Consider the following 14,683-nt stretch of genomic DNA (forward strand, 5'->3'; position numbering starts at 1 on the left):
TACTTCCTCAGGAGTCTGTGGAGATTTGGCATATAATCAAAAATCTTGGCAAAACTGATATAGATGTGTGGTGGAAAGTGTGGTGACTGGCTGCATTGCGTCCTGGTTTGGGAACACAGGTGCCTTTGGGCAGAAAATCCTACAAAAGGTAGTACATTACAGGTGAAGCCCCCCCAACCATTGAGCACATCTACGTGAAACGTTGCCACAGAAAAACAGCATCCTTCAAAGATCCTCACCACCCAGGCCATGCCTTTTTCTCGCTGCTGCCATCAGGTAGAAGGTACAAGAGCCTCAGGATTCGCACCATCAGGTTCAAGAACAGTTACTATTCTCCAACCAACAGGCTTTTGAACAAAAGGGGATGAATACACTCATTCTATTCCTGGTATTCCTACTTCAAGGTTTCTATCTTTTTACTTCATACTTGTAATTTATATTTGCATTTTCACAGGCTGTTGTTCATTGATCCTGTTACAGTTACTATGCCTGCAGGAAAAAGAATCTAAGGGTTGCTTATGGTGACATGTATGTACTCTGATAATAAAATTTTACTTTGAATTTTGATCATGATGAAATCTCTCCAAAGAAAATTCAGAGCAACAAATATAAAATTACTTTTTTTCTGGTTGGTCCTATGTACAACACTGGTACATAATAGGTTGGTGCAATACAAGACGGACAGTTAAAATCTAAAATCAGCCACCGATATACATGTCTGCACCAGTGAACATCTCCATCTGTTGTAAAGATTCCTCTTCTATTTGATAGTGAATGAACAGAAGCCCAAGGAGATAAGATGCTGGAACCTGAAGCAATGAATAAACAAACTGCTGCAGGTCAATTGGGATCTGACGTAAAGGAATAACTGATGTTTCAGGTCAGGACCCTGCATTAGGCCATCACTGAATTCCTTCAGCAGTTTGTGTCCATTGGACCCAGCATTATTGGATTCTGAGCTAATTAGCTCTGAAAAAATTGCCCAGTACTACTGACTCCTGAATCATGACAAGAGAAGAAACATCTTCAGCCACAGCATGGAAAATCTTGAAAATTACTTCCCAAGAAGCCAATGGAGATGCTGTCAGTGAGATTTTAGATATTAAGAGGGCACAACATCAGAAAAGGACATCCCTTTAGATAAACAATGAGGATTTTCTTGAGCCAGAGGGTGGTGAATCTGTGGAATTCATTGTCACAGGCAGCTGTGAAGGCCAAGTTACTGGGTATACTTAAAGTGGAGGTTGATAAATTCTTGATTAGTCGGGGCATCAAAGGTTGTGGGGAGAAGGCAGGAGAACGAGGTTGACAGGAATAATAAATTAGTCATGATTTTATGCTGGAGAAGACATGACAGGCCAAATGGCCTAATTCTGCTTCTACATCTTATGATGTTAAGGTTATCAAGGAATTTGAGATCGGTACAGAAACACTGCGGAGGTAAAAGATTGTGACCTCACTGAAAAACAAGCTCAAGGGACTTGGTGCCTCTCTCATGATTCTATTTCTTATGTTCTCAATTTAATGTATCAATTACTGCTGGTAATATTTACAGTAACCTCATCTAAATAAAAACGTGAGCACAAAGCAATGAATGAATACTGGTCTTGTGCTAACAAAATCCATGGAAAGTCCAAGAACTTTCTCGTTACCTGGTCCAAGGCCTGCCGATGTCATCTGTGTGGCCATGAGTCGGGCTAAATGTTTAATCTGTGCATCTGTTCCTGCTGACTCCACAGGGGTATAGGTAGCCTGGAAAGAGGCTGGCATCACATCAGGTAAATAAACCATGCTGATCAGAACCTGAAACAAAGAGCAAGGGGTTCACTACGGGTCCCACACACCACAAAGGTATCTACTGTACATGGTATCATACCTGAAAAATCCTAAACATTATTTATTTATGAGGTTCAGCGCGAAATAGGCCTCTCTGGTCTTTTTAGCCACACTGCACAGCCCCCCCCCCCCTCCCAATATAATTCTAGACTAATCACGGGACAATTTACAATGACCAATTAACCCACTAACCGGTACATCTTTGGACTGTGGCAGGAAACTGAAGTGCCTGGGGAAAACCCACGTGGTCATGGGGAGTGCAGACTCTTGCAGAAAATGTCAGAATTGAACTTTAGTTGTAATAGCATCACTCTAACTGCTATGCTAACATGGCTACCATATTTTGTCACAGGAATTGATAGACATATCCTATACATTCCACATTGCCTTTATCCCCAATAAAGCCTTGAAATACAACTACTCAAAGTCAATTTTATCATACGAGACTCTGATAACAGTGGGGTAGCTATCCTTGAGCTTCAGCACATTCTCAATATGTGCTTTAAGGTTTTTGCACCTTCTGCCCAATGGGAGAGTGGAGGAGAGAGAATGCCTTGAGAGGCTGATTATCCTGGTGCCTTTACTGAGGCAATTAGAAGTATAGACAGAGTCCATGGAGGAGAGGATCTTTGGTAACTTTGCACTCACCAAATTCGCCACATTCTCTGGTGAGAGTAGAGGCATGAGAAACTGTGCCGTGACGTCAATGGCAGACTGTGTGTTCTGGGATGACGACGGTTTAACAGTGGAAACTGACGCTTGCTCAAGATCTTTGTCTTCATCATCTTCTCCTAAAGGTTCTGTCAGGAACACAATTACCACTTACAATGTGCACAAATTCTTGTGAAGCTGGGGCAAACAAAGGGTAGCTATGCATCAACTTTGGCTCAGTGAGTCCCTCCCTTGCTGCCACATTATAGAATGCAGCAATATACTCCACAGGGGTGTCTAGGCTTTTGAAATGTCAGGTTTACAGGCAAGACCATGGAACAGAGTGGCTGCTCAGCACTTCCTCAGGCACCACAATGAAAGGTGCAGTGATATCAAATAAGAAATCCCAGAGCAGCATCTGTGGAAACCAAACTCATTTGACAATCTCAAACATGAACTACTTCTATTTTCCACGTGTTTCTCCCCATAGTAATCCTGAATCTTTTTCTACTTTCAGAGTAACATTGCACAGAAAAAGGCCCTTCAGCCCACCTTGCCAATCAACAAGAGCTCACTTTCATTAATCCTAACTTTCAGCCAACCCATTTTGTTCTCCATGTTCCCAGCAGAATTAGAATCAGGTTTAAGAATCTGATGGTGGATTCTGATCGAATCTGATGGTGAAGCTGTTCCTTAAACATTGAGTGTGTCTTCAAGCTCCTGTACCTCCTCCCTGATGGTAGTAATGAGAAAAGGGCATGTCCTGGGTGAAAGGGATCCTTGATGATGAATGCCTTCTTCTTGAGGCATTGCCTTTTGAAGATGCCCTCATCGAAGGAGTTGGCTGAGGTTACAACTGCTGAAGAGTCTCAGCCCAAAACACTGACTCTGCTTTTCTTCCCCCATAGATGCTGCCTGGCCTGCTGAGTTCCTCCAGCATTTTGTGTGTGCTGCTTACAACTCTCTGTACATTTTTCCAATGCTATGCACTCCATACCAGACAGTAATGTAAACCCCCCTCCCCAGCCAGATTCTGTCACTCACCCGCACACTAAGGGTAATTTAACAGTGCCCAATTAATTCACCAACCAACATTTTCCTGCTTTTATTTCAGCTGTCCAATATATGCATTTCCCCCCAATTTCAATTACTGAAACATCAATTTCAGATTCTTGCTCGACATCACTTGAACTAAATTCCACAATGTCCCAGAAAAAAAAACAGAAGTACGTCTTAACCAGTGTTCCTCTAGATAAATGCTCCGATTAACTTCATGACATTATTAAACATCTTTTTCCCTTCCTGTGATGGTCTCAGCAAATTCCCAACCTCTCCGCTGATTATTTGCCTGCCAAAATCATTGGGATATAGGGTCTGTGAAGTATATTTTAATAATGCAGTTGGTGATCTAGGTACAGAATGAGTTCTCCAAGGTTTTAAAATTCCTATCAGACCTAATTATAAATAAATTACCAACTTTCTGCTCAGACTAAGAACACAAAACAAGCTGTGATCAACTTCTACCCAAGAGCGTTAGTCAATGTCCAACAATCTCCTTGACACCCTACCATCAGGTAGCTGGTACTGTAGCATTAAGACAAGAACTGTTAGGATGGGAAACAGCTTCCTCCTCCAGGCTACAAAACTACTGAAGCTCCCGTCACCATGTATGTATTTTTGAAAACTACAGAACTACTTTCAGATGGAAAATATATTGTTAGCTGCCCCTGGGTAACACTGCACATGATGCATTGTTCTGCACAACTCTCAGTAAACCGCTGCCCTTTTAATCCATCCCATTTGTGTCACATTCAAGAAATCACAAAAAAAGTGCAAAATAGGAGGTGTTGCGTATAAGAGCAAGGAAGTCGCGACAGCAGCTAAATTTCATTAGGAGCTTGAGGGGAATTGGTATATCACCAAAGACACTCGCAAACTTCTACAGATGTACCATGGACAGCATTCTAGCTGGTTGCCTTACTGTCTGCCATGAAGGAGTCACTGCACAGGACTGGAAAAAGCTGCAGAAAGTTGTGAATTCAGCCATCTCCATTATGGGCACTGGCCCCCTAATGTCAAAGACACCTTCAGAAGACAGTGCCTGAAAAAGGAAACATCGATCATGAAGGACCCCCATCACCCACGACATGCCATCTTCACATTACTACCATCATGGAGGTAGTACAGGGTCGTGAAGAACAAACACAAAGACACACACGCACGCGGAAAAAGCTTCTTCCCCTCCACCATCAGATTTCTGAATGGATGTATGTATGTTTATAATTTTTATTATTGAGTATTGGGAAGTAGTGCTGCCACAAAACAACAAATTTCACTACATGTGCCACTGATATTAAACCTGATTCTGAAGTCACACTGCAGCCACATAAAACCTTAATGAGACCACACTTCGAGTATTGTGTGCATTTCTGATCACCCCATTATGTTGAGACTGTATAGAGGGTGTAAAAGAGGCTCACCAAGCTACTACCTGGATAACAGCAAATGAGCTACAAAGGTTGGAAAAACTTGGGTTGTTCTTGCTAAAATGGAGGTTGAGGGGAGATCTGATAGAAGTTTTGAAAAAGATGAGAGGAATAGATAGGATAGACAGAATCTTTTCCCTGGGTAGAAATGGCAATCACCAGAGGATGTGTGTTGAGTATGTAGGGTGAGAGTGGGAAGTGTTTAAAGGTGACATGTAGGGCAGAGAGGGTCATGATGGTCAGCAGTGGAAGCAGGCAGCTTGGTGGATCTTGGGGCTGTTAGGCTGATAAATGACATCTGCATGGAGCGCTGTCACAAGACAGCAGCATCCAGAGTAACTTCTTCACTCAGAGGGCTGTGAGAGTGTGGAGTGAGCTGCCAGTACGTGGTGCATGCGAGCTCGATTTCAACGTTTAAGAGGTTTGGATAGGTACATATGGATAGTAGGGGTTTGGAGTGCTGTGGTCCTGGTGCAGGTCGATGGAGTAGGTAGTGAGTGGTTTTGGCATGGACTAGATGGGTTGAAGGGCCTGTTTCTATGCTGTACTCCTCTATGACTCTATCACAATTGGCACATCATGGGCAGAATGGCCTACCCTGTGCCATGCTGTTCCGCGTTCAATTGTTCTAGGGCTATGCAGCACATTTTGTTTTTACCAGATTTTCATCTTTCAACATTACATTCACCAGTCCTGACAATCAGTGCTCAAGCATACATCAATATGGAGGATTCTACCTCTATCAACCTTCAAGTTGTGACTTCCAGACCCACACTCTCCGAAAAAATTTGTTTTTATCTCAACAACATCAATTACTTTAAAACTATGCCTCTTTGACCATTCTTAAAAGAAATTTATTTTGGCTCCTCAACTTTGAATTCAGATTTCCTTTTAGTCTCTTCTGTTCTACAGAAACTAATCCTAGCCGTGGTCTAAATAGCATTACAACAATCTTAACTTAGCTACTTGCTTTTATAAACACAAGAGGTTCTGCAGAGAAACACACACAAAATGCTTGAACTCAAGTCAGACAGCAGCTATGAAAATGAATAAAACAGTTAACATTGTGAACCGAGGTCCTTCATCAAGACTGGTAAAAGGGGAAAGACGCCAGAATAAAAAGGTGGAGAGGTGAGAAGGACAAGGTGGGTGGAAAAGATAAAGGGCTGGAGAAGGAATTTGATAGGAGAAGATAGTGGGCCATGGGAGAAGAGGAAGGAGGTATATTCTACACCTTGGCTAATAAAGGAACGAATTCTTGAAAGACCCTTGGACACGCACTCACTTTGTTCCTCTTCAAATGCATTCTCATACTTTACTAAATTCAATCACCAGTTTGAATAATTGGTGCAATTCATTAAATGAAATGGTTTCACAAAAGAAATCCTTCTCCATAAAAACTGATAAAAAAGGTAAAAAAATACCAAGATCAAATAGACAATTTCAAAGAATTCAAGGTTAGAAATATTTCAGTGTAAGAACGTCTCTCAAGGATTTAACAGAAAGCAGACCTAAAGCAGCATTTATGAAGCAACTGTCACACTAAATGCAGATTCTCTGCATCACGAATTGTTTTTGAATCACAGTTTACTACCTCAACCTCTTCCCCAGGCAGAACACAATCATAGAGAGTTCATGAATTTGGGTGACAGCCCTCTTACCCATTTTGATTTTCTTGAGGCCCTGCTCAGTCTCCTCGCGGTGACGTTTCCGCATATCTTTCAGGTTGGGCATGTTGCGAGCGATCTCCTGCTGCTGTGTGCCGAGGTCCAGCAGAAGTGTAGTGATTTGTGCGTGGAATTCAACGGAGGATGGGTGCTTAAGGACACTCAATAAGTGCAGCTTCAAGTTCTTTCGTACACTGCTGACCTGCGACTTCGCCAGCGTCGGCGGCAGATTGGCTGGAACCAGAAATCAGGTGTGAAAGATGTGAACCTGTACAGCACAAATTCCTCCCTCACAACCAGGACAGCAGCTATCACACAAGCCCCACAATTAGCTATGCTCATCAAACCTAGGAGGCTGGGAAGGAACAGGCTTGAATCATAAAGAAATGGCACTGAAGCTAGCAGTGCAGATGTGCCAGTCACCAGTAGCTAGGGCAAATCAAACTAAATAAGTTGAGTAACCACAGCAAATTCAGCAAAACTTACTGAACACAAGCTGGCAGAGTGCCAGTTATACACCGCAGAAAGAGGCCCTTCACCCAGCTCATCCATGCCAACTTCGTTGTATACCTGAGCTAATCCTATTTTCCTGCACTTGGCCCATATCCCTCTAAATCTTTCCTATCCAAATGTATTTTATACATAGTAATTGTAACTGCCACTACCAATTCCTCTAGCAGCTCATTCCATAAACGTACCACCCCGTGTGGGAAAAACTTGCCCCTCAGGTTCCCTATAAATTTTCATCTTACATCTTATTTCCTCTGGTTTCCCTTTTCAACTCCCCCTCCCTGGAAAAAGATCATTTCCCGTAACTGCCCCATGATTTTATAAACCTCAGCCTCAACCTTCTAAAGCTCCAAGGAAAACAGTCCCAGCCCATCATTCTCTCTTTGTATCTCAAGTCCTCCAATCTCAGTAATATGCTTGTCAATCCTTTCTGTACTCATTCCAACTTAATGCCATCTTTCTGGTTAGGCGACCAGAACAGCACACAATACTCCAAGTGCAGTCTCACCAACATCTTGTACTGTTGTACCAAAACTTCCCCAACATCCTGTTACATGTTGAACATCATGGTGGTGAATTTTGTGAATTCTTTACTCACAAGGGTGCTCAATCACCAAGTATAGTCTCTCAAAACAGAGACTACTTGATGCTTGGAGTTTTAAGAAGCACGAGTGACACTGAGGTTCTAAAAATAAATAAGCTGATGTCTTACTGAATGGTCCAGTGAGAGTTAAGGGGTCATGGACCATGCTTCTTTTAATTCTTATATTATCACTCAGTATTGTGACTCAGTAATCCTCTAAGTGAGTGTTGGGGGTCATGGACACTTAAGACAGTGGCAGCAGTGGCCTCAAATGTCTCCATAACCATCTGTGGCAACGTATTCCACAGATTTACCACCACCTGGCTAAAGAAATTCCTTCTCGTTGTTTTAAAGGGATGTCCTATTCTGAGGCTGTGAGATACCCCCTCTGTATATCCACTCTGTCTAGGCCTTTTAATATTTGATAGGTTTCAATTAGAACTCCCCCATATTCTTCTAAACTTTAGCTTGTACAGGCCCAGAGCCAAACACTTGTCATACATTAACCTTTCATTACTGGGATCATTCTCATGAACCTTCCCAGGACCATCTCCAATGTAGAATTGGAGAATGCTACTGAAGGAATCCTATTCTCAGATATTCTGCTCTTTGCAGAACTAGGCCCTTACAGCTGAACTATAAAGGGTATTACAGGATAACTTTGAATTGTAGCAGGGCCGATCTCTGATATCTTGGAGAAGAATCCTTCAACCAACATTGACCAAAATCATTAAACTCTGTTCTTCCCTCCATAAACACTAACTGATCTGCTGAGTATTTCCAAAGTTTTCTGCTTTTTGAATATCGAACATCTGCAGTTATTCTTATTTTGGTTTTGATCAGTTCATCTGGCCATCCGGCTGCTCACTGTCCCATCACAGCTGTTTGTCCAGTTCCATGTTGTTAACAATTTCAGTTATGAAGGAAAAAGAACCCTGACACAACCAGAGGTCTGCAAGGCCATAAAACCATAAACACAGGAACAGAATTAGGTCATTCAGCCCATCAAGTTTGTCCATCATGGTTGATTTATTATTCCTTTCATCACTGTACTGCTGACTTCTCCATGTAACCTTTGACACCCAGACTAACCAAGAACCTTTCAACTTTCACCTTAAGTATACTCAATTACTTGGCCTCCACAGCCGTCTGTGGTAATGAATTCCACAGATTCACCAACCTCTGGATAAACTGCACACTGTGTTCACAAATCACCGTGAGCTGACTTGTGCAAGAATGACTCATCAGAAACATCATGAAAGGAACCATCTTTTTTCTCACATCCTCACCATGAAGAGTCTCGTATGCTTGGATCACTTCAGACATGTACATTGGTCGTTGCCTGGCAATGGTTGCCAAAGAACCCAGGGCAGCTGTAAGGTTGATACTGGAGATGGCAGGGTGAACCATAAATTTCAGGAGGTGATCCAGTGCCATTTTCCCCTCTTCCTGAAGTGCACCTGGAAAAAGAAGATAATAAGCAATCCATGTGACCACATTCCTAGTAAAGCCCTCCCCCACCACTGAGCACATTAACACAGAGCACTATCACAGGAAGGAATCATCCATCGTCAAGGACCCCCACCATCCAGGCCGTGCTCTCTTCTCATTGCTGTCATCAGGGAGGTGGTACAGGAGGCTCAGGCCTACACCATCAGGTTCAAGAGCACTTATTACCCCTCAACCATCAGGCTCCTGAACCAGAGGAGCCAAATTCATTTGTAATTAATTTAGATCACTTTATAGAGATCTGTTTTCACTTTAACATGAAAGAGTCTTTTTCTGTTGATCAGTGTCAAAAAAGCCAAATTAAATCCACTGTGATTCAATGCTGCAAAACAATAAAAATGAAAACTTTGGGGGGGTGAATACTTTTTATAGACACTGTATTTAATATATACAAGAACATTGACAATGAATTTACTTTGAACTTTAGTAGATTGATCAGGATCAGGGAATAATGTCAATAAATGCTTCTTGTATTACAAACATGCAAGTGAAAAATATGAATTTGCAAGGCTCAAGTCCAATGGTAAAAGCACCAGTACAATTAATATTAAGATTTCAACTAAATGCTTCAATGCTTTTGTTTTTTCCCCCCAGACTTCCTTCTCTGCCCGCCAGGGAAATAATTTGCCACAGTCCATGTGCCTCCTTGGACACAAACACCAGTATCAGGGTAATCCTGCAGATGGGCACAGATTTAAGGTAATTGATAAAAGGGGGAAAAGCTGAAAATTGTTTCATACAAGCTTGTTCTGAAAACCAGAACAAACTCAATGAGCTAAATAGCTTCAGTCCACGTTGCTTCTGAACATAATACCATGAAGCTATACCCTTGGAAGAAGGTGGAAGAAGATTTACAAGCAACTTTATAAAGAGATGGCTTTATAAAGGGCAACATGGCAGCAGAGCAGTGAGTGGGATGCTATTACAGTTCGGGATGTCAGAGTTTGGACTTCAGTCCCACTGTCCTCTAGTTTTTGCACGCTTTCCCCTTAGAATGCATAGCTTTTCTCCGGGTGCTGTTGTTTCTTCACACAATCCAAGGGCTTACCAGGTAGGTTAAATAATCATTATAAAACGTCCCGTGATTAGGTTAGAGTTAAATTGGGGTTGTCAAGGGTTGCTGGGTGGCACAACTTGAAGGGCTGGAATGCCCTAATGCATGTTGTACCTCTAAATAATAAAGACTGTAAAGATGCAGAAAAACTGAAGTGGAGTTCAGTTGGATGGCTCTGTTACAATTAAATTTGTAACTCTCTCCATGTGCTGCTACCAGCGCTCCACCATCTCCCTCGCCTTTAGAGAGCAGGAATACAGAAGAAAGTCAGGGTGAGAATGAGAGTCAATGTGAGACAACTCTGGGGAGCAGGTCAAAAATTTTAGCACAGGACTAATGTAGAATCTCCAATTTTATATATACACACACACACACACACTTACCTAATATGTATACTACTTGCTATAATTTGGAATTTTTATTATATATTGCAATGAACAGCTGCTGCAAAACAACAAATTTCATGACATATGCCAGTGAGATTCAGATTCTGTCAAGCTAACAAATTGACACAAAGCACAGAGGTTTGATGAGGGAACAGTTCAGAGCTGCAGAAAAGTCATAATCCAGTTTTATCCTTACCACTCGACAACAGGGAGCAAATTGCTCTTCAGATACCCACATGCTTTAATGAAAGGGTGGTCTTTCACAATGCGATCCAGACTAATGTCATTCTCCTGCCGTCGGGGAACATCAGAATCAGGTGTGCGAGGTGACAGGGTGATGATCAAACTCTCAATGAACTTGATGGCGTGAGTCCGGATTCCATCATTATCAGAATCCAGCATCATGACGATGTCATCTTTCATGGCGCTAACCATATCCCAGCATGCCTCCTCCATTTCACTGATGATTTTTGACTTTACTATCCACTGATTAAAACAAAGAAGGTGTTAAAATATTCTTGGCAAATAAAACACAAGGCACTTACAATATGTAGTCAATGCTCTGAACATAACACTGTTAACATGATAAGGGAGCACAGATACAAAGGCATTTGGAATTCAACAGTCAGAGCCAGTCATACAAATCCACAGCATCAAAACAGGACCTTCAGCCCATCTAGGCATGGCAAACTATCAATCTGCCTAGCCCGATCAATCTGCACCTGGACCATAGCATCCATTCCCCTCCTATCCACGTAGCTATCCAAATTTCTACTAAATGTTGAAATCAAACCACTTCCGCTGGCAACTCATTCCACACACACACCACCCTCCGAATAAAGTTCTCCCTCATGTTCTCCTTAAGCATTTCAGCTTTCACCCTTCACCCATGATCTCTAGCTCTTGTCTCACTCAAACTCAGTGGAAAAAGCCTGCTTGTATTTACCCTTTCTATGCCCCTCAATATTTGGTATACCTCCATCAAATCTTCTCTCATTCTTCTACACTCTAGGGATTAACATGCTAATAAAGGGAATGAAGTCTGCCAGAAAGAAAAGAGCAGGTGACCAAAACATTGGGCAAAAAGTGCTGAGAAGGAGTGGGACAGAGGGACAGAAAAATTTTAGCAGAAGAATTGAAAAGCTTAGCACCTGAGAGTGCAAGTGACCACCAATGGTACATAGTTTGAAGAATCAGAGAAGCACAAGAGGCCAGCATCGCAAAAATTGCCACAGGAACACTGAAGTGGTTTCAAGCAATAATCGCTCTATCAGTATAACTAAAGCAGCAGGCACACTGGTGGAAAGCAAAATGCATGATCTTGCTGTCGAACATAGATGCTAGATGATTTCCTGCAAGCTTTGCAACTTTTTGTGATTAAGAAATAAGGGGAAAGAGCAATGAACCACGTCAATCTCAAGCCAACTGCGCTACTTTTTGCCACATGTTCTCTCTTGACCTTTTTCCTTCCAATCTAGAGGACAAAATGTCTAGACACAATTCCAGAATGAACCAAGGCAGCCATCCCATTTATATTATTAAACTCCAGTTCAAATTCATCTCAGGCTCACCACTTCCTTTGCTACCCTCCTCCACACCACTCAAAAGCACTTGGCATTTTTACTACTCTAGATTTTGTGGCGTGTGGCCAAGCGGTTACGGCATCGGTCTAGTGATCTGAAGGTTGCTAGTTCGAGCCTCAGCTGAGGCAGCATGTTGTGTCCTTTAGCAAGGCACTTAACCACACATTGCTCTGCAACGACAAGCTGTATAGGCCCTAATGCCCTTCCCTTGGACAACATTGGTGGCATGGAGAGGGGAGACTTGCAGCATGGGCAAATGCTGGTCTTCCATACAACCTTGCCCAGACCTCAGTCATCATCGAAAATCGATGGACAGCCGAAGAAGACGACTCTAGATTTGAACCCCACTTCTATACTTTCAGCCTCTTAGGAATTCTTTCCCTTTGGTTTAGGTCAAAGCCCAGTTTCTGTAGGCCCAAGTCCAAGTCTGTTAGAGACTAGAGGCTGTTCCAGGGGGGTTAAAGGACTGTGTAAGTGGGAGGGAGGAATGGGGTTAGTTTTGCTATTGCTTGTTGTGTTCTTCCAAACATTGTGAGCATGCTCTGTTGGCACAGGAATGTGTGGCAATACTTGTAGGGTGCCCCCAGCACATCCTTGTGTGTGTTGGCTGTCAACGCAAAAGACACATTTCACTGTATATTTCGATGTACACGTGACAAATAAACTTGAATTTTGGTGCCGACTCTCAATGATGCTCCACAAAATAAATAAGGATAACCATTGTCCATCACACCTGTGCTAGCTCTTTGCTCTGTGACACTCCCTTGCTCCCACATCTGCAAATGTCACATTTTCTAATTTAGCAAATTCAGAGAATGACAAAAGCACAAAATGAAAGGGAAGAAAGAACAAGTAAAGCCGAAAGAATTAGAAAATAAAACATGCTGGACGGAATTCAAAGTAACCTGAAGAAAAAGTAAATACCCTGATATGTGCCTGAGCCAAGATTTTCCAGTGTAGGAGCAGGCTCTTCAATGCATTTTGTCTTTGCTGGCACTTGGATGATATCCAAGTAGCCTGCACTTCTTTTCCTTCCCCTGAACTCCACAAAGTTTCACTCATTTAAGTTCTTATACAACTTTGAAAGTTATTATTGAATTTGTTAATAAATTTTTCAGACCTCTACATCGAATATTACATACATTTGCACCTGCTAGCTGATATCCTCCCTTCAACAACATTAACTAATTATTTACACTCTCAGACAGACTTTTTTTGCTATGCAAAAGAACACTACTAGGAATCATTCTGGAGTTAATGCATTTATGGATAGCATAATTATTATTTAGTTTTATTTTATTTAGGGATAATAGCTTTTCCAGCCTTTCCATCTGTGCCATCTGAATTAACCTTCGCCTAATCATGCAATCATTTACAATGATTAATTAACCTACTAACTTGTACATCTTTGGACTGTGAAAGGAAACTAAAGTACCTGGACGAAATCCACACACTCCATGTACAAACTGTAAAAACACTGCACTAATCGCTATACTACCATGGTACTCACAAACCTGTAGGTTATGGAACTTGTGGATTAATCCATGTTGTGAATTTATGGATTAATTAAAATGAGTAACTGTCTTCAGGAAATAATACCTGACGCAGTTCAACTTCCAAATGATACCTTGTAGCTACTGAAAGCAATCATTTGGTATGGGACGTTCTGATTCTGTCTCATTGAAATTACCTAGGGGAAGACACTTTTATTTATTTAAAGACACAGCACAGGTACAGGTTCTTCCAGCTTAACGAGCTGGAGCTGCACAACTATGCCTAATTGACCAATTAACCTGTTAGCCCATACATCCATACATCTTTGGAATGTGGGAGGAAACCTGAGCACCCAGAGAAAATGCACACAGTAAAGGCGTCCCAGATGAATTTTTCCTGTTGTTATCGCATTGTTAAAGGTGTATCCTGCCACTTAATGCACAGTCCAGAACAGATTTGTTTTGTCACTTAACCTTGTTGTTAGTTGTATATTCATGGAGCCATCCCTCGACGCTGTAACAAAAGGGGTATATTTTGGGCGCTTTTGCAACAAAGGACTTCTGCAAATCAAGATGTGCTACCATTGTAAACATGTCATTCTGTAAACTTACCTGACTATAATCAAAATATTAATGTAGGTGACTATAGCAATTCAAGATTCAAGATTGTTTAATGTCATTTCCTGTACACAAGTGTAACAAGAACAAATTAATTGTTATTGTTACTCTGGATCCAATGCACAAAGATACAGAACACAATAATAATAATTAATAAACACAGTAAATACAATTACATAAGATAGATTACCTGTATGCCCATAAAGTGACACTAGGCTATACATAAGGTGACTAATGGGAAATAATAAAGTCGTGGTGAAGTAGTGAGTGAAGGTGTTGCTCAGCCTTTCTACTTGGGGAAAGTAAC

General features: G+C 41.7%; 1 protein-coding gene across 1 annotated transcript in view; it reads right to left on the reverse strand.

The window, feature by feature from the left end:
* The window catches only part of LOC140716169 (symplekin-like), an 80,500-nt gene that overhangs the window by 57,580 nt on the left and 8,237 nt on the right, over positions 1–14,683 (reverse strand). Inside the window, exons 5-9 of the mRNA XM_073028814.1 lie at positions 10,919–11,168; positions 9,023–9,193; positions 6,635–6,874; positions 2,485–2,636; positions 1,653–1,803 (exon numbers count right to left, since the gene is read on the reverse strand). Of these exons, the coding sequence (XP_072884915.1) occupies positions 1,653–1,803; positions 2,485–2,636; positions 6,635–6,874; positions 9,023–9,193; positions 10,919–11,168 (964 nt within the window). The remainder of the gene's footprint in view (positions 1–1,652; positions 1,804–2,484; positions 2,637–6,634; positions 6,875–9,022; positions 9,194–10,918; positions 11,169–14,683) is intronic.

Source organism: Hemitrygon akajei, chromosome 25 (genome assembly GCF_048418815.1).
Source record: "Hemitrygon akajei chromosome 25, sHemAka1.3, whole genome shotgun sequence".
Taxonomy (NCBI): domain Eukaryota; kingdom Metazoa; phylum Chordata; class Chondrichthyes; order Myliobatiformes; family Dasyatidae; genus Hemitrygon; species Hemitrygon akajei.